General features: G+C 38.4%; 3 protein-coding genes across 4 annotated transcripts in view; all 3 read right to left on the bottom strand.

Annotated features, from left to right (window-relative positions):
- The window catches only part of LOC306854866 (mitogen-activated protein kinase 14B), a 36,177-nt gene extending 30,888 nt beyond the window's left edge, over nt 1–5,289 (bottom strand). Inside the window, exon 1 of one of the 2 annotated variants that reach the window (XM_079393145.1) lies at nt 4,944–5,289. In XM_079393145.1, coding sequence (XP_079249271.1) covers nt 4,944–5,062 — 119 coding nt within the window. In that variant the 5' untranslated portion in view covers nt 5,063–5,289. The remainder of the gene's footprint in view (nt 1–4,943) is intronic. The other variant, XM_079393146.1, reaches the window with a different exon arrangement.
- A 1,710-nt stretch (nt 5,290–6,999) lies between these two features.
- LOC306854865 (protein kish-B) lies at nt 7,000–11,138 on the bottom strand. The gene is made up of 3 exons (XM_079393144.1): nt 11,024–11,138; nt 8,340–8,471; nt 7,000–8,259 (listed from the first exon to the last, which is right to left on the bottom strand). The coding sequence occupies exons 1-3, from the start codon at nt 11,031–11,033 to the stop codon at nt 8,177–8,179; spliced, it is 225 nt and encodes a 74-aa protein (XP_079249270.1). The 5' UTR covers nt 11,034–11,138; the 3' UTR covers nt 7,000–8,176.
- Nucleotides 11,139–15,696: 4,558 nt separating this feature from the next.
- LOC306854864 (beta-1,3-galactosyltransferase 6-like) lies at nt 15,697–20,919 on the bottom strand. The gene is made up of 2 exons (XM_079393143.1): nt 20,635–20,919; nt 15,697–17,343 (listed from the first exon to the last, which is right to left on the bottom strand). Exon 2 carries the CDS (start codon nt 17,334–17,336, stop codon nt 16,332–16,334), a length of 1,005 nt encoding a protein of 334 aa, XP_079249269.1. The 5' UTR covers nt 17,337–17,343; nt 20,635–20,919; the 3' UTR covers nt 15,697–16,331.
- Nucleotides 20,920–22,902: the final 1,983 nt, after the last annotated feature.

Below are 22,902 nucleotides of genomic sequence, written 5' to 3'. Positions count from 1 at the left end.
ATACCGGCTCCAACAGGAAACGGGGGTCGTATTACAGAATGTTTCTTATCCTAACTTAAGTTAAGATACATTAAATTAGGATTTTTCGCAAATTCGGATTACAAAAGCAAATCTTAACTTGATTTGGGATTCTTATCCTATCTCGTCTCAGATAGGAAATCTTAAATTGGATTATCAAGTTAGATAATCCACTCTCAGGTCTGTTACCAAGCAACCAACACTGCACCAGCTGCTGATGAGGGAAACAAAATGAATAAAAACGCTTTTAATTTCAGTGGCGTGGAAATTGAAACTTTGATAATATCGGTAGAAAAAGCAAAGCCGATACTATTTGGTAAGTTTTCAGCTTCGCTCACTCACGAAGACAAAGACAGAGAGTGGGCGAAAATGTGTTTTTCTATCATTAAACATCTCCGTCCTTCATTAATTATTAATAAATGTAATGCCATTGTTGGACAGCGCAACTCTAAGTGGTTTTTCCGTTAGATTGGATTTAAAGTTAGCATCTTTCTGTAATACGCCCCCATATTTTTAAAAGGCAATATTTGAAAAACGCTTTCGACCGCAGTGTTGGACTGAGTCCCAAAATACACTTGTAGCCAATCAGCAGTAAGGGGGCGTGTCAAGTAATGATAGAGACCGACTATAAATAGAGAGAGATGGTAAATTAAAAAAATAGAGGAATATATCGACGGAACAAAACATTTTTAAAAAAGAAGGGTTACGATCAGGCAAGAGGTAGGAAGGACCCGAGTAAATATCGGAGCAGCTTTCCAGTGCTGGAGAGAACTCAAGGAGCGGGAAGGCCTGGAATCAGACGCCGAGGCGGTTTTGTTTCTTCTTGATAGGTGAGTAACGGTGATTTTGCTTTGTTTCACACAACTTCATACCCTTGGCTGGCAGGCATAGCAGATCCCACCATTATCGTTGTCGAGGTGGTGTACGTATGCGTGGAGCGGAGATATCAAAATGGGGGCGAGGTCTTGTTGTGGTATGGGCGTGTTTGTTTTGGTGCTTTCAATTGTCAACATCATCTGGCAAAATTTGCTTAGTGCACCTTTAATAGTAACTACAAGCCAAGGTTGTTCACCTATGATATATTCTTCTGTTGAAGACATCAGCCTGCATTATTCAGCTTATTTGAAATAATCAAGTTCAAAAATGGAATTCCAGGTGAAAAACCCATGATTCTGCAAAGAAATTTCCACCAATCAGAGAATCGAAACATCCCACAAGAGCTCTCACAGAGATCCCGCGCTCTCATCTTACTTAAATATTTGTATATATGAATATTTTGCAATCAACAGTGTTATTTCTAATCAACATCTTCAAATCAAAATGAACAGTTTATTTAATTTATATGTGGATTTTTAACTCTTTCCCTGCCATTGACAGAATTGTCCAGCTTTCTGTGTTGACAGTTAGAAACAAGTGATATAAGGGATTCGGTGCCTTGCTCAAGGCTCTCACCTCAGTCGTGGTATTGAAGGTGGATACAGTGCTTAACATTCACTCCCCCCACCTACAATTCCTGCCAGACCTGAGACTCGAACCCATGACCTTCAGGTTACAAGTCCGACTTTCCATCCATTAGGCCACGACTGCCGCAAAGACCGAACGAGTTTATAGAATGAGTGCTTCCTGTATGCCAGGAAACACGTGGCAGGAGTGTTGCAGCTTCATGCAGGAGCAGGCATGACTGACAGTGAACACACTTGAACTGCTTGATCTACCAGACTTGCAAATGTCTTGGGAACATACACAATGGAGCTCTATTTATATCTCTTGACAGAGGACACCACTACGACAGGATCCGTCCACATTATTAGGGACTGTCCAGGAAAACGAAAGAGACACACTCCTCCAGACATAGAGGCCCGTGGCTCATCCTTGATGTCAAGACGCATACAAAGAAATGCTGGCTTTTCCTTCCCGAAACCCACAAAGCCGCATGCCAAACATGTGTGTGTTTATTGAATCTTGCATTAGCCAAACACGCTAATACGTTACAATCGTTACATACGATGAGTTCAATCAATGAACTTCCTGCAGAGGTTTGCTCCTGCGGTCTTGAAGGGAATCTGGGTCTTGAAGGAAAAGCACTAATCTAGAGCTTTAGAGTAAATGATGTAATATTTAGAAGAGGTTTCTAGCAGGACTCCTCACAGTCGCAGCGGTGAGGAGAACACCTAATCCTGGAGTTATGAGTCAGAGCAGAGAGTGACATCATTCTGTCCTCATGCACAGACACAGACCTCACTCCAACGACCCATTCAACTCAGACTTCACTCAGGGCTCGGTCAATCTTTTGGCCAAGCCAATTTTTTCTCATGGTTTTTTTGGAGTCTAAATTAGAAATTTCTGATATGTTTTTTTTCTTAACCGATTTATACATGTTATTTATACATGTTACACAGAATATTTTCATGCATGATTGTCTTTTTATATTAGATGTAATAAATATATATATATATATATATATATATATATATATATATATATTAAATTTTACTTTTTTTATATTTACTGCTTTTTACACAATAGCAACCAATTACTACTTTATTTATATTATTATTTGTATACTATTAATTTATACTATTTAGCAAAATAATTATATTTTATTACAAGTTATAAATTATTTTATGTATGATTTTCATGTATACTAGATGTTTGATTATTTATATTTAGTTTTAGTCATGTTTACATTTTAATTATTTTATTGCCTTTTACATCTAAAAAAAAGTTGTAACTTTCACTTTTTGAAATAACTTTCATACATATTTTAGATTCATAACATTTAAAGTAAAACATTTCAAAAGTTTTTTTGCTTTAATTTTGATGATTAGAGCTTACAGCTCATGAAAGTCAAAAATCAGTATCTCAAAATATTAGAATATTTATATTTGAGTTTCAATTAATGACCATCCCTACAGTATAAATTCTGGGTATCTCTTGTTCTTTGAAACCACAATAATGGAGAAGACTGCTGACTTGGCAATGATCCAGAAGTCGAAAATTGACACCCTCCACAAAGAGGGTAAGTCACAGAGGGTCGTTACTGAAAGGTGTGGCTGTTTACAGAGTGCTGTATCAAAGCATATTAAATGCAAAGTTGACTGGAAGGAAGAATTTGGGTAGGAATAGGTGCACAAGCAACAGGGATGACCGCAAGCTTGAGAATACTATCAAGCAAAGCCCATTCAAACACTTGGGAGAGTTTCACAAGGAGTGGAATGAAGCTGGAGTCAGTGCATCAAGAGTCACCACGCTCAGACGTCTTCAGGAAAAGGGCTACCAAGCCACTTCTGAACCAGAGGCAACGTCAGAAGCGTCTTACCTGGGCTGTGGAGAAAAAGAACTGGGCTGTTGCTCAGTGGTCCAAAGTCCTCTTTTCAGATAAAAGTAAATGTAGCTTTTCATTTGGAAATCAAGGTCTGAAGACTGGAGAGGCACAGAATTCAAGCTGCTTGAAGTCCAGTGTGAAGTTTCTGAAGTCAGTGATGATTTGGGGTGCTGTGACATCTGCTGGTGTTGGTCCACTGTGTTTTATCAAGTCCAGAGTCAATGCAGCCGTCTACCAGGAGATTTTAGAGCACTTTATGCTTCCTTCTGTTGACAAGCTTTATGGAGATGCTGATTTGCTTTTCCAGCAGGACTTTAGCACCTGCCCACACTGCCAAAACCACTTCCAAGTGCTTTTCTGACCATGATATTACTGTGCTTGATTGACCAGGCAACATGCCTGACCTGAACCCCATATAGAATCTATGAGATATTTTCAAGAGAAAGATGAGAAACAGTCGATCCAACAATCCAGACGAGCTGAAGACTCAATAGTGCTTCAGCAGAGCCACAGGCTGATCGCTTTCCATGCCATTCCTCACTGGTGCTGGAGTTTGTGCTAAAGGAGCCCCGACAAAGTATTGAGTGCAGAAATGAACATACTTTAAAGAACTTGAACTTTTCTGCTTTGCAAATCCTTTTTTTTTTTTATTGATCTTAGGAAATATTCTAATATTTTGAGATACTGGATTTTGACTTTCAAGAGCTGTAATCATCAAAATTAAAACAAAAAAAACTTTTGAAATGTCTTTACATGCAATGAATCTAAAATATATGAAAGTTTCACTTTATGAAATAAGTTACAAAAGAAATGCAGTTTTTCACGATAATTTTTTGAGATGTACCTGTACAGAAATACACACACACACTTTTCTATAAATTATTGTCTTTTATATTGAATGTTTACTAACTTATATCCACAGCTAAGTTTTTATTTAATTTTTTTAGGCAATAATAATCTATTTTATTATTTATATTATTATTCATTTTTATTATTTTATTATAATAATTTTAAATATTTTTACCATAGCTCATTTATTGACTATGTTAAATGTGCGGTAACTTTTATTCACAACTTTAATTATTATATTGGGTTTTTTTTTTAATACAGAATAATTACCAAAACAATAAAACCTAGCCTGTATTATAAATGTGTTACTGTTATAATTAACCCATCGCTAGCTAGCAGCAAATCTGGCATCATAAAAGCACATATGATGTCCAGAATGCTCCATGCGCGAATGAAGCCTAAAAATAGTTAAACAGCTCACTAGATTCTGACGGACTCCAAAATCCAGGTTCAGTTCCTGCTCATTTGACTCATGCAAAGTGAGCCCAAACATTATCTAGTATGCATGTCACTTTTAAAACACGGACATTCTCAAATAAGATTATTAATATTAAACCGCTGAACATTCACCATCAGTGACTTCAAAAGCCCTTTGCTGGTGCAAGACCTTTCTATTGCAAAAGGCTCAACTTGCAACATGACTTTCTACAGACAGACCTGGAAAAAACACGCTGTTGATCGCACGCGAGAGGCCAGATTTGGTTATGCAAGAGCTTTAGGCACGACATCCGGTAACGTTATAGATATTTACCAGACGGTTCCATAAGCTCCAGAACCCACAGGAGACAAGTTCTGGTAGCGCTCCGGCACCTCCCATATGGTCTTATTGAGCTCCTGCCGATAGAAAGTCGGTCTCTCCTTCTGGGACATTCCTGTAGAGGAGTGGAAACTTCTGTGCTGCTCTCTTGATCTCGGTGCAAACAAAAAATAACTAAACAAAAGCGCACAATCCAGTCATCGCAACAGCGCGAGCGCCGAAGATCGTGCACAAACCCCAGCTCTCTCTGCTCCTCGAGGAACCGCTGGGTGCCAAAGCGCGAGACTCCTTTCTTTTTTCTTCTATTACAGGTTCTCCTCTGACGAACACGCGTGACGTCACCCCAAACCTCGCGAGAGCAACTTTTGTTTATTATGATTAATGAATATTATTTATTTATTTATTTATTTTCAGCTGGTTACACACCAAAACAATCTTTGCTTGTCGCACAATTTCTGAAACCTGACACTAGAATCACACACCAAATCTGCAAAACCATACGCTAATATTTGACTGTGGTGTTTTCTGTTTTGAATGCAGTGCTTCATTTTGAGTGTAGTTTTGAATAAAAAGAGAAAATGTGTGTAAGCAGTTGAAAAAAAAAAACACTATGTATACAGAGTAACCAGTAGGTATAAATTATGTTGTCAGTAGTAAAATTAAGTAAATAATAATAAAATGAATATTTTATAATTTATTAAAAATAATAAATTAATGTTTTATATATATGTGTGGGTGTTTAAAACAGGCTTATAGAACTGAAACAGTAATATTAATGACTAATATGCTTTAATCATCTTCTTTTCTATTGGACAATATGTGTTAATATCTCTTAAAATGTTCTGATACCAGTCAAAACGACAGTATTGCTTTGATCCTTCTCAAGAATAATAAAAATAAAAAATCTAATCCTTTCATCAAGAAACCAAAACAATCATTGGCAATAATAGTATAATAGAATTGTGTCAAATACTTAATTTGCACTTCATTCAGCATTGCTGTGATTGGTTCCTCATTAAAGGTGCTGAGAAAAGTGCCAGGTGGCACACAAACACTAGACAGTGAATTTTATAGCCATTGAAATTGAAATGCAGAGTGAAAAGTTTACATTACATAATTAGCATTTAAACTATCTCAACAGCATTGATTTAAATATGTGACCCTGGAGCACAAAAGCAGTCATAAGTAGCACGGGTATATACAATATATACATTGTATGGGTCAAAATTATCCATTTTATTCCTAAAATCATTAGGATATTAAGTAAAGATTTTTAGTAAATTTCCTGCCATAAATATATCAAAACTTAATTTTTGATTAGGACTAGGCTATGCATTGCTAAGATCTTCATTTGGACAACTTTAAAGGTGATTTTCTCAATATTTGGGGGGTTTTAATCATATTTGGGCACCCTCAGATTCCAGATTTTCAAATAGTTGTATCTCAGCCAAATATTGTCCTATCATAACAAACCATACATCAATGGAAAGCGTATTTATTCAACTCAATTTCAGAAATTGACCCTTATAACTGGTTTTGTGGTCCAGGGTCACATGTTTAATAAATTCGGTGGATCACATAAACCGTCCGGACTAGAGGTGTGGGCTAAACCTCAAACATCCACCGACTCTGATACACACAACCAAAACTAAAGGATTCAAAATATAGGACATCTACTGAACACACATCTAACTTTACATTTTCTCAGGTAAGCGAATAGAGAAACACAGTTTTCTAAATCTTCGAATCAATTGGTAAAATGATTCATTGCGTCGCTGAGGACATATGCTGGGCAAACACATGTACATGCAAAAGAAAACCTAGCAATAAGCATAAACAATAATACAATTCTCCGGAAAACTTATTTGTATTAAATTAAGCCTTAATCTTGTTTTTCTTGACTTATACTTGTTAAATAATAAAGTACTTATGTTTTATTTGTGTCATAAATATATTTATGAAAATGTGCACAATTGTTTCCTTGGCTTTCATGAGTTGTTTGCAAAAGCTGTGTAACGTATATGTAACACACACACACACACACACAAGAAACGTCTTCCCACACAGTATTGTGTTGCATAGGATTTTATATCAAATATTTATGTTTCACATGTTTACAAGTATGAACACCCAACAGTTATCATTTTCTATCGAGCAGTTTTAGAGCATTACTGTGTGCATTTACAGGCTAAACGAGACGTTTTACTTAAATTGTTGACTTTTGCACATGAAGGGTTCAGATATGCTTTAGGATATATATTTGAATGCATAAATACAAAAGAACATCTTGGCATGTACACATGTGTGCCGTGTAATCAACACAAGAAAAGGGAGTCCATACATTTAGCATCATGTGGCTGCACTGCAGAAACTTTCTATGTTCGTTCTTGACTTAAGTGTTGAAAAAGTGAAATTACCATGATTAATAAAGCTAGCACGCTGAAACGCTCATACGAATATATTCAGCTTGTAGTGTATTTCCCTATTGCGATTTTAATTTTTATCCACACATAGCCTAATATGAAAGCATGTCCATATGTTTATTGTGGTTTTATGTGAGTCAGGTTAGCAGTCTATTTATCAAACTGAACCAGACACGTCTTTACAAAGAAATCACATGGTGTAGATCAATAGGGTTTGCTTTACATACATTATAATATTCCAGCTGGTATCAAAAAATAATGTACAATTTAGTTTCAATCTAATAGCATTACTAGTTTGCCTATTTTAAGTCTACGGAAAACTTTAGTGAATTTTTCCATGCTGTGAACAATAGGTCTTGTATGTTTATTATAAACATTAGGGGTAATTTAAATAATGCCATAAGCCATTCATGATGCCAAAACCGAACATATTGAAGCTCTCAGTAAATGGCATTTTTATAAAAACAACTTATATTCAAAAATTGTTCAAGATAACAGTTTCTGCCGCCTTTACAGTATCCCTCTAAGCCCAAGCAAAAAGTGTGCATGTTTGAGAGAACAACATAAGAAAAAGATGTGAAGTTTGAATCCATAAGTAGGTGCTTCAGCTACAGTTTAACCCTGATCTAAGACCGAATTTACCTCAAAATCTAATCTTAGTTAAACCTTTACAGGTCTTAAATCGGTGCTAAACCGCAGGTGGAGTCGGCTCTCGGTGCATCTTCTCCAGCGGCCGGCGATACTCGCCAGCACTCATTTCTATTGGCGTTCAGTCCAGTGTCCAAAGAGACCGATTCATCCGGGTCATTTCAGAAAGATCAGGTAAAACCCCATACACATACAGGACGCCGCCACAGCGATGTGGAGCCGTGTGCCTATCACTGCAGCTGCAGACAAAAGAGAAAACAGAGCGTGAAAACTCACTGCAGCATAATGATCTTCAATACAGCTCCAACAGAGCGCTAACCTTTGTAAAAGACTCCCCAGACACCTTTCTTCTCAGACAAGAGCCAGCTGTTCAGACGAGGGACCTTCTTCAGGTAAGCACACGTGCAAATGAAAAGAAGCCCGAATACAAGAATGCCGTCGAAAGAGTACACTGTGAATGAAGAGCACACCATTAACCCTCTGTAGCAAGCAGCTTAAAACTTTTACTTCAATTAAAACTTTTTTGAAAATAATTTGAAGTGTTTTTTAGGTATGTTGCCTTTGGGAATCACCATGTATTTTTAAAGCAGATTTTTAATGTTCAAAAATACAATAATATTAAGGTAATATTGTGAAATATTCTTACTATTTAAAATAAATATTTTAAATTATACTCTCTCACTCTCTATTATACACACACATATACAGACAGACAAATAAAAATTGGACTGTGTCCTATGGTGTGACATAGCAAAAATGTAGAAAAAAAACTTACAAATAACATGAGAAACATGTATCTTCATTCTTAGAGTTACAAATAGCATGAGAGAGGTTTATCTTCAATGTTAGAGGTTATTTTTACATTTTCTCGTCACACCATAGGACACATTGATAAGTCAACTACCCATATATATACACACACACACACACACACAGTGCCCTCCAAAAGTATTGGAACAGTAACTACAGAATGTCACATCTTATTATTAGCCGTTTCAACACATGTTTTACCAAATAAAAAGAACAGCACTTTTAGAGTTCATCTCTCTATCTGATGTGAGCATAAGTATTGGAGCAGTTGCCTCACAGGTCTTTCTAAGTGATCAGCTGTGTCCTGCTGCATTAATTCTTCAGATATTAAAAGCAGGGAATGTGTCGTATCAGTTATATCCATTACTTCTGTATTCTAAATCTTGCATTCGATGATGATGACACACACAAACCAGGATGAAGACGAGGGAGCTGACTTTGAGAGAAAAGCAAGCAATTTGGATGCTAAAAGAAAAGAGGAAGTCAATTAGAGCTATAGCAAAAACAAAGGGCATGGAGAAATCAAGAGTTTGGAAACCACCAGCGACACCAGCAACCAACAACTACCTGATCGGCTGAGAAAACAACAGTAGTTGATGACAGACAAATCATAAAAGCTGTGAAAATGAATCCTAAAAGACGTGTCTGTAAAATCACCAACAACTTCCAGAAAGCTGGGGTGATGCTCTGACAATCTACTGTCCTCAGGAGACTTTGACACAGAATTACAGATGCTACACAGCAAGATGCAAACCTCTGACCAGCACCAAAAATAGAAAGGCAAGATTAGAGTTTGCAAAAAACCACAAAGGTGAACCAGAAGAGTTTTGGAACTGTGTTTATGGACCGATGAGACAAAGATGAACCTTTATCTAAGTGATGGGAAAGCAAAACTGTGGAGAAACAAAGGGAACTGCAATGATCCCAAGCAGACAGCCTCATCTGTAAAGCATGGTGGAGGTGGTGTCATGGCATGGGCATGCATGGCTGCCTCTGGAACAGGCCCTCTCAACTTTACTGATGACTTAATGCATGATGACAGTAGCAGAATGAATTGGAAGGGAACAAAACCATCTTGCCTACCAATATTCAAGAAAATGCCACCAGATTCATTGGGAAGTGCTTCATATTGCATCAGGACAATGACCCAAAACACCCTGCCAGTTCAGTCAAGGAATGTATAAGGGCAAAGAAATGGAAAGTCTTAGATTGCCCAAGTCAATCTCCAGATTTAAATCTGATTGAACATGAATTTCACCAGCTGGAGAGGAGAGTGAAGGCAGAAACTCCCCAAAACAAGCAACAATTGGAATTGGCTGCATTAAAGGCTGGGAAAAGTATTTCAAAGGATGAGACCAAGAGTCTGGTGATGTCTATGGGTCACAGACTCACTGCTGGGATTGAGTGCAAGGGATCTGCAACTAAATAATAGCTTTTAATCTTTTATATATGCCTTATGTTCAACTGTCCCAATACTTATGCTCACATCAGATAGAGGGATGAAACTCTAAAAGTGCTGTTCTTTTTATTTGGTAAAACATATATGTGTTGAAACGGCTAATAATAAAATGTGACATTCTGTAGTTTTGTCTCATATTCATCTTTTAATCATATTTGCAAATGTCTTGACTCCACAACCATCAGAGCAATTTTGTCTTTACTGTTTCAATACTTTTGGAGGGCACTGTATGTGTGTGTGTATGTGTGTGTGTGTATATATATATATATATATATATATATATATAAGCAAAAGGCGACAGGCATGACAAATGATATTTTAACTGCATAAGGTACACATTTGACAGTAATTTGGATGTAAATGTAACAGCTGGATGTGTGCTGTTCACAGAGATCAGTGTGAAACAGGCAGCTCGCGCTGAATGACAATATTTGTAAAAGCAGTTTGATTTAGATGGCATTGTGATATCATGTTCGTGTCTTAATTAAAGCATGCAGTGATGTCGAGATAGAGATTAAACCAGCTGCGGCTCCATAATGAGCCACGTCCACAAACACACACATATACATATTACACACACACGCGTGCGCAAGCACATATAGACACACACACACACACACACACATATATATACACATACACACGCACACACCTGACTGACAGCATTCATCTCTATCTGTCCACAGAGACTTCCTGTACTGTTCACATCGAAACACGCGTCTTTATTAACATACCGTTTGTCATTTTCGCAGCTTTCAAATCCCGTGTTGAGAAGAAGCGCAAGTTGCCAGCGGTTTTTTATTTACTCTCTTCATCAGTTCCGCATAGACAGCACAGACTTCCGGAACCGCGGAATTATGGGAAATCACCTTACAGATTAAAAGCCTTCGCTGCATTATAGATAATACCAGTCTATGGGTCACACGTCATAGTTGTGTTTTTACAGTTGGTAGGTTTAGAGAAATCAAAATATTTGTAGTCTACATACTACTACTACATATACATTATTTGGTATTTTTTATTATTATTATCAATAATCATAATCAAATATATTTTAGATAGTGTTATCAAGTTTTTATAAAATGATATAATTTTGATAAAATTCTATATATAATATTATATATAATTAATTATATAAAATTATTATTATCAATAGTCAATGATAATCATAATAAATTATTAAATAAAAATATTTCACATTTACACACACACACACATACATATATATATATATATATATATATATTAGTGCTTTCAAATGATTAATTGTGATTAATCACATCCAAAATAAGTTTTGGTTTACATAATATGTGTGTATATACTGTGTATATTTATTATGTATATATAAATACACACATGTACAGTATATCAGTATATATTTTGAAAATATTTACGTCATTTATATTCTTATATTGTATATTATATATTTAATATATGAACATATTTTGTTCTTGAATATATACATGTATTTGTATTTATACATGCATAATAAATATACACAGTATACAAAATTTGTTTTATTTTGTATGCGATTAATAATTTGGCAGCAATTTGACATTTGTAACGAGTGTGTCTGATGATTCAAACATAATTTAGTGCAGCAAACCTACAGAAGTGGTGCTTGCTTAATCTCCTCAAATGATTTAAAGATACTTTAATATTAAATCAGTGCTGAATCCGACTGACACCCGCAGTGAGTGTTTCTCCTCCCGTCTCTAATAGCATCCTGCAGATCCTGGCAGGGTCTCTCGATGACAATGTACTTGGCAGGAGAAAGGGACCAGAAGGTGTGCTCAGCTGTCGTCTGACAGTACTTGGCAGCTGCTGTGTTGGCATGTTTTGCTTTAGTGTGTACATCCTAATGCAGTGCCACAGTAAGATAGTGTCTACCTCGACTCTGTCATGGTAAAGCTGTTCTTCTGTTATCATAAAATACCACATGGACCATTAGAAGAATCTACAAATCTTGTTCAAATGTTAAACAAATTCACTATGTATTTATACAACAGTATAAATGGCTGCCCATTGCTCCGGATGTGTTTGTGCACTTTGGACGGGTTAAATGCAGAGCGTGAATTCACCATACTTAGCCGTATATCACTTCACTTTTCTTTTTTCTATAAACACATTTCTGCTTGCATATTGAGAGAATAGGTCTTAGTGGCTGCATTTTAAGCAGGTCGCTTCTGATTGAATCTGTATGTAATCCACCATCTGTTGGGCAATGGGCATCACCCTGAGGTGTATTACGCAGGTAATCTGATGCCATTCATTGCATCAAGCTGTAGAGCAACCAGCTTTGAATTTAAAACTGTGTTTGTGCACTTGAGAAGCGCACGTCCACCTCCTGCTGACAGACCTGTGCTTCAGTATGCTGCTATATTACAAAACACAGGTAAGATTTAACCTGCTTACAGATTTCCTTACTGTATGTAAGGGACCGTACATTGTCTTAGAAATGAATTTTAGGCATTTTAAATCATGTGAATTTGTGACTGGAATATTAGAATAATTATTTCACATGGCTAACATTTCATGCCTTAAAATTAATAAATTTATGACCCTGGCCACAAAACCAGTCTTAAGTGTAAATTTTTTGAAATTGAGATTTATACATCATATGAGAGCTGAATAAATAAGTTTTCCAGGCCACTATTTGGCCGAGATACAACTATTTGAAAATCTGGAATCTGAGGGTGCAAAAAAAAAATCCTTTAAAGTTGTCCAAATGAAGTTCTTAGCAATGCATATTACTAATTACAAGTTTTGATATATTTATGGTAAGAAATTTACTAAATATATTCATGGAGCATGATCTTTAATTAATATCCTAATGATTTTTGGCATAAAAGAAAAATCAATAATTTTGACTCATACAGTGTATTTTTGGCTATTGCTACAAATATACCCCAGAGACTTAAGACTGGTTTTGTGCTCCAGGGTCACATTTGTTAAAATTATTTTAAAACAATTATTAACAAAGTCTAGTCGTGACGTATTGTCAAGTATGGTGACCCATACTCGAAATTGGTGCTCTGCGTTTAACCCATCCAAGTGCACACACACAGCAGTGAGCAGTGAACAAATGCACACACACACACACACACACACACACCCGGAGCAGTGGGCAGCCATTTATGCAGTTTGGGGGTTCGGTGCCTTGCTCAAGGGCACCTCAGTCGTGGTATTGAGGGTGGAGAGAGCGCTGGACATTCACTCCCCCCACCTACAATCCCTGCCGGCCGGGGACTCGAACCCGCAACCTTTCGAGTACGAGTCCGACTCTCTAACCATTAGGCCACGACTTCCCCCAAATATATTCATAATGATAATATTGATATTGTTATTAACAATAGTAGAACTATCGTTATTGTTTAGTGTTTTAATTATAACATTACATTATTTCTTCCAGTCAAGTCAGTATTATTTGTATAGCGCTTTTAACAATGTGTCAACAAATGTCTATTATATTCTTATATAATTTTCAATGTTTTTATGTTCAACCCTGTTTTGGAGTCTTCTAGTCATAGAGGTTTACATCGTGCCACAGATGGCAACAGACCCTCATGTTCATTTCCAGCACCAGACGGTTTCTCGGATGACTTGATAACTCTCCGAGTCGTCATGGAGAAATTAGCAGTCTATTACAGTTGACTCATACAAAACAGGGTGCTTCTGAGATTTGATGTGTGTTGAGGTCGTGCTTTCAGTTATGTGTGGATGAGTTAAGGCCAATTCACAGGGATCAGAGCATCTGCCGTCTGAACAGAATCACAACAGACTCCCCTGAGCAATGGGAAAGGGCATCTACAGGGCACATGTGATATATTTACAGTAGGGAATTTACTAAATATCTTAATGGAGCATGAGCTTTACTTAACATCCTAATGATTTTTGGCAAAAAAAAGAAAAATCGATAATTTTGACCCATACAATGCATTGTTGGCTATTGCTACCATGCTACTTATGACTGGTCTTGTGGTATTAAATATCTTATATTCCTAGTAATAGTGTAAACTCAATCAAGTGAGAGATAAATACGTTTAAACTTTTCAAGAAATGAATTTCTACAATATTGCAAGAATCACTAGAATGAGTAACTATTTTTGCTAATAAACACATGAGGTCTCATTGAAAACTGTTTGCAGGGGTCTCCTGCCTGAAGAGAAGCCGGAGCTGAAGCAGGTGCTGGAACAGAGGAGACTGGAGCCGCACAGAGAGAGAGAGCGAGAGAACAAGCCTCACATCCGCCGTCTGACCTCGAGCAAGAGCTGCACAAGAGACGCCAGAGACTCCTGGCGGTACGTGTTCACGCATGACGTCAGTTCTGTCATGACAACTCTCGGAGGGATTGGCATGGTAATATACATGACAATGTTAATGTGTTTGGTCTCGGTGGAATAGATCTGCAACGCTGCTGCCAATACATCCATATTGGAATACCCCCACAGCATACATGATCACCTCGTAGCAGATCTATAGGTGGAGCTGGGGAAGGTGGAGGGCTGCTACAGCAAGCACTACCAAATATTTGAATATTGAGCAGCGAGCTCATTGGCTACCGATACAGGAGAGAACCAATCAGCTGTGCCATGTGATAATGATGTCATTATGTCATATTGAGTTAGACCTATCAGACTACGCCATCTAGAGTTTCATGCCAGAACTTTACAGTATGAGCAGTATTGTTCGAGTGTGGGACAACCTGAGACACATCACCGTCACAAGCTACTGAACCAACAGAAAAACTATGAATACAACAGAGATCCATTTTCTCAAAGAACTGCGTTTTGTTCTGTCAGAGGGAATCATTATCATCATGATTCAGTCATTTTGTGTTGTGCTCTCTCACCGCAACCAAATCTGAAATGGCTTTTAAAGTGTGCAAATGACTTTTTGTATCACCATCCAGGGCCCAAAAACTTTTAGACGAGTTTTTTCCTCCCCAGCTAGTCATGCTGTGAGCAAGAGATGGTGAGAAAATGCACTAAAAATCAAGCTTGTCTGCTATTCAATATTCTGTTTCACTCAGAAATGCATCACAATACTGAAGATGGTCACAATTTCTGGTTCACATGGACGTTTTTTGGATTTTCATATGTGTGGTCACATTAGCGAAGCCTAGGTGAAAATCCACTGTCCATTTATCATTAGTGTAGTGATGCACAGTCACTTCAAACTAAAGTAGATTTACATTGTCTAACACGGCGAATTTGGATGTTCAAAGTTTAACAAACATGAATCCAATGTGAAATCTGTATGGTAAAATGTTTAGCCTCATGCAGAATTACACATTGTGCCAATTTCGACTGAGATGGATGCATTTTTCCCACAGAATTTCACTGTACAAAAGGTAAATATGATCACTTTGAGAAAAAAAAAAACATACAAGGAGACTGATCTGGTGTAAAACAGAACAAAAACATTTAATAAAATTTGAGGTACGTTATTTACAACTCAGTCACAACACATAAAATACTGCCAAACCTGGAAGCCAAGTTCTCTAATCTTCAAGACAGCTTTATCATTATATGGCAAATTTGTGAGCAAAACGCACAAAGAAAACCATCTCAGGTTCTCTATCACAATGGACAACATTTGTCAAAATACTTATCTTCAAGTTTCTTTCATGTTAATAAACTTCTAGTCTGGCAGATTCCTTTTCTTCACCATGTAAATTTATTTCAACAGATACGCTCTAAACATCTCAGGATTATAAATGAATGATAAGATGGGTGGACATCAAGTACAGAAGGTGTATGCAGAGAATACAGCAGAAATCTCTCACTTCACCCAGAATCATCCAGGCTCTCCGTACAAGCTGACTCTACTACGAATCAACCCGATAAGGGAAAAACGTCTCAACATCACTTTTTCGATCTCAAAAAGAGCAGCTTTTCGGTAACATCATCTCCCACATTTCTAATTTAAAAAGCCTTTTCAAAAGGTTAAGAAATGCTGTTTTGGCTCGACACACGACACTGATAATAAATAAATAAATAGCAAGTGGAAAAAATGCACATGATCACGGGTGTCAGAGAGTCAGGGGATGCCATCCTTCCGCTGGCAACACTGAGAAGGCGGGACGCTCCAGTCGTAAATGTAAGACAGCCTCAGTTTGACTTCCTCTTTGCACAGACGCCCATCTCGCTGTAGTGTCTGATGCTTCTCTAACATGTCCTCTAAACTCTGCTTGTGAGTGACCAGGTACTTATTGCTGCAGCCGCGCGACTTGTACTCCGTGTCGAAGCGCGGATCGTGAACCCGCTTTACGTCCACAGGGGCCAACCAGGCACCCAAGGACACGTCCTCACTCTGCCAGGTCTTTAGAAACCCCACGTTGAGACGTACGTAGTGCACGAGGTCAGACGAAAGCACGTAGCCTCCACCCAGAGCGTAAGGCAAGTAGTAGTCGCACAGTTCCCAGGCACTTTCTTTCCACTTCCCAGCCGTTTTCACTCTCCCGCGGCCGGAGAAGAAGCCCCAGTAGAGTCGGCTAGGCTCCTTGGTCTTCAACTCCTCTTTGACGAGATCCAAGCGGGTGAAGGTGTCGTCGTCGGCCTTCAGAACAAATTTAAAGTCCACGTTTTGGTCCAACCAGGAGTACATGTGAAGCAGTTTCTGCGTGAGGTTCTCGTATGAATCCCGGAGGTCAGGGAGCAGGAGGAGGTCATGGTGACGGATCTGCTCGGTTCCGAGGTTCTGGAGGTCTTCTGGAGGTAAACCCTCGGTGCCGATGACAAACCAGTAGAGCACTTCGGGATCGCGTTTGGTCAGCCAGGTGCTCCGTATGATACTGCGACGCTCCGTGTACTTTGGACCCGTGGTGATGAGAACAACCAGGAACGTGGAGAGCTCTTTGGCGGGAGGAGGCCCTGCCGGCTGCTTCTGATGTGACTCGGCCTGCGGCGCCACACCTGGGGACTCGGCTGGCTTCAGCGTCTCAGATGTACATTTGGCGAGGAACAAAAGGACAATGCCGAATAAGAAGAAGACACCGAGTACCAGGGCTGTCTTGTGACGACACACAAGACGGACCAAATTCATGATGTCACTGAGGGACAGAAGGAAATCGTACCACTTTTGAAAACAAGCCTTGATTAAAAATCTTGTTCAGACTGTCAACCCACATCTGATTTTTGATCCAAATCCGACCATATTTAGATAATCTGAACGGCAACAAACTACGTGATATCTGATTTGTGCAAATCCGTTTCGAGCTACATTCTTATGTGGTTTGGAATCCTATTCAAATCGCATTTCTGGAAATCAGTTTCAGTCTGACCGGTCAGATCAGATTTAGCGGAGCTTTTTCACATCCTCAAGCCACGTAAAACGTAAACACGTCAGACGTTTTTGCAGAAAACATGCGGAACATCTTTGCAGATACAAGCTTGTGTCGTTTCGAAGTGCAAGTCAAGCGGAAAAACACATTATACTGCTAGTACAAGTACCTCTTTGAGTTTTGAAAGTAGCGGAGACGGCAGCACGGAATAAAGCCACACATTCCAGCTTCTTGCGTTTCTGCCGCTGCTTCACAATACAGCACAATACAGCGCATATAATACAGCGCAACTGCGACGGCAACATGTTGGCCACATACACACTGCAAGTTTCAGGAGTGACAACCGCATTTAATGCGGGAGTGAGTCCCGTAAATTATCGTTCCATGTGTGTACAGAACAGCACTCACGCCTGCATTTGTAACCATAGCAACATTCTGTCGTCTTGCAGGATTGGATAAAAGTTTAGCCATTTGTTATGTGCCATCTTTTGACTAAAGACTCTTTTTGTCTGTCGATTTTAACTAAACTACCGCTGATAGACGTGCTGTGTTGTGTTTATGCTCAGGAGGCTGCTTTAGAGAGCGCTGTCTTGCAGTGTTGCCATGTCCTCATATTTACAAGTGGTTTCAGGCATGTCTTTTGTTCTTAGCTCATAAAGATAGGCACTTTATGGAGTTAATAAAGAGGTCTGTCGTGGATCTTTTTTTTTTTGGTGTTATAAAACAAAGCATTTGTGTGTTTTAGTGTTTTTTTGTGCTTGTCCTTGTTTCTTGTCTTTTTTTCTATGAAGATCTGGCAACACTGACACTTTACTGCAGGGCTCATGAGCGCAGCTAGCCCCGTGCTAAGTTAAGACTTCTTTCACTGTTATTTTCTTGCATCTCACATACAGACGAATACACTGATGCATGTTCAAATACGTCATTAACAACTAGTTGTTCAGTTCAGTTCCGTACACACTGCGTAGAATTTCTGTAAATGCGGTTGTCACTACCTGTATTGTTCGGGAGTTAATGCGGTTGTCACTCCCGTATTTTAGTGAATTAGGTGTGTACAGAGCGCGATTAAGGAGTAAAAGGTGAACTGACAACCGAATTTAGCTGCAGTGTGTACGTGGCCGTTGTCATGTCACAAGACAACATCTGTATTGCAAACTGCATTGCTGTTACGCTTGTTTTTAGCATAACAATGCAATGGCATTACCATAGAAACCAATGCACATTCCGTAAAAAACGAAAGAGCGCTTATGGACACACAAATCGGATCTAAACAGTTGCGATACGCTGTGTGGAAAGTCAGTTATTCAAATCAGATTTCATCAGGATATGCACAAAACTGGATTTGGGCTGACAGTCTGAACGAGTCTACAACCTTAAGGCCTGTTCACACCAAGAATTAAGTTCGGAGCAATAAACACTTTAATTTCAATGAATAGCTGATAATACGTCTGTTCAGATCGTTATGAGCATTTGCACACTGTTGGCACGAAAAGTTTTTTTTTAAGAGATGTGTTTTGGGAGTGTATTACAGAAAGATCCTAATTTTAAAATCTTATCTTATCTGTCTGGTAATTTCAGTTAGGACCACATTTAGGACAAAAGCCATTACAGAACAGCATTGCCTAAGTGCATCATTTTATCTTAACTACAGATAGGAAAGGGGTATTACAGAAATCCTTAAAAATCCTAAAAACCTGTCTTAACTTTAGGACATCGCAGACACAGAGGATTGTCGAACTTGATGGTGCAATTTAAGATTTCCTAACTAGAGATAAGACATAAGAATCCCAAATCAAGTTCAAATTTGCTTCTGTAATACGAATTTGCGAAAAATCCTAATTAAGACCTAAAATAAGAAACATTCTGTGGTACGCCCCAATCTCTTTTCCATTGCACTGCAAAGACAACTGGCCAGCCAAGATTGTAGTTTCTTGTAACATGCTGTTTGATTTACTTTATTCGCCACGATAAGCAGGTTAAGGTGGGGTCACATTTGGGAAATTTTGTGGGCAAAAAAGGACTATTGTCCATTCTCTATAGTGATGTATGAAGCACGGCTCACACAGAAGACACTTTCAACCCAACAGCTTTCTGCTGGTCAAAAATCTGCACCCTCATGCATTAATGATTAAGGGCTGGTCACACTTTTCAATCCATTGACTTCTATTCATGCACGCACGAATGCAGAAGACAGGAAACACAAGCACTTGCGCATTTCGACGTTTGAACTTGAATTTATATCGCGTGAAGACATGAGCAAAAGAAGACTGCAGTGGCCTCTTGAATTAAAAGAACGCAAACTTTAAATCTGCAGGATTACATCGTTGCAGTAAAGTGAAATATATATGTATTTAATGCAAATCTATGTTTGAAAAAAAAAGAAATCCATGCCAAGTCTAGTGTGACCACTGCTTTTACTTCTGACTTCACTCAAGAGCAAAATAAATGTGCTTTTGTAAATTCGGTCACATTAATTATTAGAAACAAAAGTTGCAGCTTGGAGCAGCGTTGCTTTGTGTAACCGATGTTAACTTGGTAAACCAGGGTAACTCCTGTATTTATGCTCTTCTATAAGTGCCACCTACTGTAAGAGAATGAATCTGCACTTTCATTCTGCCTGTCTGACATTTTTTTTCTTGTCAGAACAGGAAAAAATCTAATAAAAAAGCATTGCACGCAAGAATCATGAATTGGTGTTGTGAACAGGCCTTTAGGGCATATGATACAGAACATATCAAACAACATCAAACTCTTAGGTTATTTATTTTGCTCTAATTCACTAGTTATTTTTAAATATTGCTGATTTTTTAGAGTGCAATTCATATTCCATGCAGTCATGCTTCAATATTTTTAAATTAATATGTCCATAAAACTGCATGGATAATAATAATATTAAAATAATTACTGTTCTTTAAAAACATTTTAGATGTCAACTACATTAACAATAACAAAACGATAAATAACAACATCATATTATTTTGTTGAACCAGATTAGAAAACCACATCAAACCTAGAAAGTGCATAGAGCACTAAAGATCCCTCACACAACATACACATTACCTGGTAGATTCCCTGCAAACTGATCATTTACTGTGTTTATGGCTCATCCTGTGCATCTTTATTATAAGAGGCTGATTTGTTTTGCAGTAGCAGTTGATGGGCTGGAGATGAACCACAATCCGCCTTCTGCCTCTCCAGACAATGCGCAATATTTACACACAGCAGACGCACACACCTCCCGCAAAGACTACAAATCTCAGACTTTTTAATTCGCCTTTTGAACGCGTCATTATTTTTCTCAGCTCAAATGCACGCTCACACCCCGCACTTCCCGTCCACAACCACAGACTGAAGAAGCCTTGATGCTCTGACAGCCGCATTGACGACCTGCGCCACCTACCGGACTGGATGATCATGTTTACATCACGTCTGATAGTATATTTATAGATCTTGTGTGTGTGTGTGGGTGTATATATATATATGTGTGTATATGTATGTATATATACGACCATCACCTCATGTTGCAGCATGATAATGCACGGCCCCATGTTGCAAGGATCTGTACACAATTCCTGGAAGCTGAAAACATCCCAGTTCCTGCATGGCCAACATAATCTCCGGACATGTCACCCATTGAGCATGTTTGGGATGCTCTGGATCGGCGTATACGACAGCGTGTTCCAGTTCCTGCCAATATCCAGCAACTTCGCACAGCCATTGAAGAGGAGTGACAACCTGATCAACTCTATGTGAAGGAGATGTGTTGCACTGCGTGAGGCAAATGGTGGTCACACCAGATACTGACTGGTTTTCAGACCCCCTCGGACCCCCCAATACAGTAAAACTGCACATTTTAGAGTGATCTTTTATTGTGGCCAGCCTAAGGCACACCTGTGCAATAATCATGCTGTCTAATCAGCATCTTGATATGCCACACCTGTGAGGTGGATGGATTATCTCGGCAAAGGAGAAGTGCTCACTAACACAGATTTAGACAGATTTGTGAACAATATTTGAGAGAAATAGGGCTTTTGTGTACATAGAAAAAGTCTTAGATCTTTGAGTTCAGCTCATGAAAAATGGGGGCAAAAACAAAAGTGTTGCGTTTATAATTTTGTTCAGTGTGTGTGTATATATATATATATATATACACACACTATATTGCCAAAAGTATTGGTTCACCCCCTTCTAATGAACAGGTTTGACTATACTTTAGTAATTTCCATGAGTACAAATCTTAATGTTTAAGCTTATAATGATATTCTAGGGAATTGTGTGCTTCTAATTTTATAGCAACAGTTTGGACAGTGCCTCTGTGTATAAGGCACGGTGATTGATTCAGTCAGTGTGGAAGAACTTGACTGGTCTGCAGAAAGCAAAGTGCTAATCTCAGCTGAACACCTCTGGTGTGACTTTAAATGCAGACCTTGAGCCAAAAACTCAGGACCACAACACCAATGATGGTACATACACTATATGGACAAAAGTATTGGGACACCCCCTTCTTTAGAACAGAAGGCGGCACTTCCAAAACTGTGGCAACAAAGATGGAAGCATAATTCATGTATTTAAAAACTGTGTTTCCATCTCTGTTGTCCAGACCTGAGTTTTTGGCTCAAGGTCTGCATATAAAGTCACACCAGAGGTGTTCAGCTGGGATCAGGACTTGGCTTTCTGCAGACCAGTCAAGTTCTTCCACACTGACTGAATCAATCACCGTGCCTTATAAACAGAGGCACTGTCATGTTAGAATAGAAAAGGGTTCTGTCCAAACTGCTAGCCACTCGCAAATATATATTTACATTTGACATTTTATTCATTTAGCTGACGCTTTTATCCAAAGCGACTTACAATTGCTATATATGTCAGAGGTCGCACGCCTCTGGAGCAACTAGGGGGTTAAGTGTCTTGCTCAGGGACACATTGGTGTCTCTCAGTGGATTCGAACCCGGGTCTCTCACACCAAAGGCATGTGTCTTATCCACTGCTCCATCACCACCCCCATAGATTTAGTATTCATCAAAATTAATTAAAACCGTGAAATGCAAACTCAGAATATGATGCAAACCTGCAATAATTATGTTACCCATTTTATTAACCCATGTCTTTGCTGCTGACCTTTGATGATCCAGTTCAACCATAATAATAAGCAAAAATGACTTTAGATAAACTAACAATTATGCTTCATTGTTTTTTAATTGCAGAAGAGTGTTGAACTTTCTTTTCCTGCGTTCTAGACGTGAAATTACTTTTCCTTCAGCCTGAGGTGTATTCATTATTCTTTTTGGTGTATTACATTTGCTATAATTAGAACTTCTTGTATTAAAA

The sequence above is a fragment of the Barbus barbus genome (genome assembly GCF_936440315.1).
Source record: "Barbus barbus genome assembly, chromosome: 35".
Classification (NCBI taxonomy): domain Eukaryota; kingdom Metazoa; phylum Chordata; class Actinopteri; order Cypriniformes; family Cyprinidae; genus Barbus; species Barbus barbus.
Note: the sequence above shows the minus strand (reverse complement) of the source record. Positions and strands in the feature narration are given on the sequence as shown.